This window comes from Cyprinodon variegatus, unplaced genomic scaffold (assembly GCF_000732505.1).
Source record: "Cyprinodon variegatus isolate N-32 unplaced genomic scaffold, C_variegatus-1.0 Scaffold330, whole genome shotgun sequence".
NCBI classification, from domain to species: Eukaryota; Metazoa; Chordata; class Actinopteri; order Cyprinodontiformes; family Cyprinodontidae; genus Cyprinodon; species Cyprinodon variegatus.
Window position 1 is genome coordinate 864,188 of NW_015150783.1, and position 1,718 is coordinate 865,905.

At 45.9% G+C, this 1,718-nt stretch overlaps 1 protein-coding gene across 2 annotated transcripts in view; it reads right to left on the bottom strand.

Annotated features, from left to right (window-relative positions):
- Positions 1-60: 60 nt before the first annotated feature.
- The window catches only part of hgh1 (HGH1 homolog), a 15,517-nt gene continuing 13,859 nt past the window's right edge, over positions 61-1,718 (bottom strand). Inside the window, exons 8-10 of one of the 2 annotated variants that reach the window (XM_015385036.1) lie at positions 1,599-1,690; positions 1,397-1,519; positions 61-1,310 (exon numbers count right to left, since the gene is read on the bottom strand). In XM_015385036.1, the coding sequence (XP_015240522.1) occupies positions 1,119-1,310; positions 1,397-1,519; positions 1,599-1,690 (407 nt within the window). In that variant the 3' untranslated portion in view covers positions 61-1,118. The remainder of the gene's footprint in view (positions 1,311-1,396; positions 1,520-1,598; positions 1,691-1,718) is intronic. The other variant, XM_015385035.1, reaches the window with a different exon arrangement.

The following is a 1,718-nucleotide window of genomic DNA, read 5'->3' on the forward strand; positions in this document are numbered from 1 at the left end:
ATAGAAAAAGCTTCCTGGATGGGAAGCGAAACTTTTTGGGAATTTTCATGTTGGGATTAAAAATGGGAGTTTCTCAGGTTTATAAAATTTCTCAATCATTTTATTTTTGTTTTTTCATCCTCACGGTTGTTAAACATAACATAGAGCCTCGATTATTTCCTTGGGATTTTATAGTTATACATTTTAGCATAGTGGCAACCCAACCTCTAACTGTGTAAAAAACAAACTACTAAATATAAATGTATAAACATCCACATTTCAACAAGAAAAAGGCTTCATTTTAAAAAGCACAAAGAAATGTGAACTGATCACGACGGCAGATGTTCCTGATGGTTCCTGGTCGGCACCCTTCAGGACGCCTTCCTCCTGGTCGGCGTCTGGTGAGAGGAGGGATTAAAACTCCTCATCAGGTCTTCCTTTTTTCCCGTTCTGCTTCCCAGCAGTCGGATTCTGTGCTTTCTTCAGTTTAGGACTTTTTGGGAAATGTTTAGAAGGAAATAGTTGGAAGCTGGAAAGCAGAGAGAGCTTCAGGAAGCCTGGAGGACAGCTGATCCGTCTCATTTAAACCCGTATGTTGGAATCTGTAGCTATTTGACAGACGGACATTTAACCGTCCTGATTAATTCCTCCTCTAGTCCTCCTTAGTCATGTGGGGTTCCACAGGGCTCCATTCATGGTCCCATCCTTTTTTCTTTTCATATTCTATCTCTTGACTGGATTATAAATCTGCACCACTTCTTTTTTCAATGTTACGTAGACGACCTTCAGATTTACCTGTTTTTGAGAGCAGGTAGCAGTAACTGTCAACACTACCTCCTTAGTGGTTAATTTCCCATCGATGTTAAGGCTGATTTATGCTCAGGAACCAGGTCGTCTGCGCAGAGAGGAGGCCATTTCAATTAGTAGAAAAAATTTGTGGAAAAATTGCAGGGAGGAATATAAAAAAAATAGTCTAATCACCCAAAAAACGTTTTGCTACCCCCATGCAGTACCTCTGTGGAACCCCTAGGGGTGGTGGACCCCTGTTGAAGACCTCTGCTATAAGTCATTGAGCTGTATATGTGTATTAATAAATAAATGAATGAATGATAGAGCCTGGATCATTCTTAGAGTCCACTCTATTTTTCTTGATCTGTTCCTTCAGCGTCACGTTTTTTCTTCTCCTCCTCTTCTCGTCTCATTCTCTCCTCTCTCTCCAGCTCCTCCTGCTCCTTGGCGTCGGCCTCCTTCAGCTTCTCCTCCACGTCCTGCGGGATCTCCACCTCCATCAGGTTCTCCATGCCCTGCTCCGGCTCGTCACCGATCAACACCTGGAAGCACGGAGCGGTAAAGTTACGCTGCACGGCGAAACGCGGTTCCTTACATTCCACCTGCGTGGACTCCTGGTGTTTCTCACCTGGATGAGCTTCTCGCAGGCGGCCGCCACGTAAACGTCCTTCTCCCAGCGGTGGAACTCCCTCAGGATGGGATAAACGTTCTTCTGTTTGAGCGTCTGCCGGCCAGCTTTGGTCGCAGTCAGCTGTGTGTGGAACCAAAGGTGAGGAAGGAAGCAGCCTTAAAGAAAACACATCTGTGGGAGAGTAGGTGTGTCTGGGTACCAGCAGCAGCGTTTCCAGCAGCATCTTCCTGATGTCTGGGTCCTCCTCTCGCTTCTTGTCCTCGGGGAGATACTGCAGGTCCACCGGCAGACCTGAGCAACACATCAGCTTCAGTTCAGC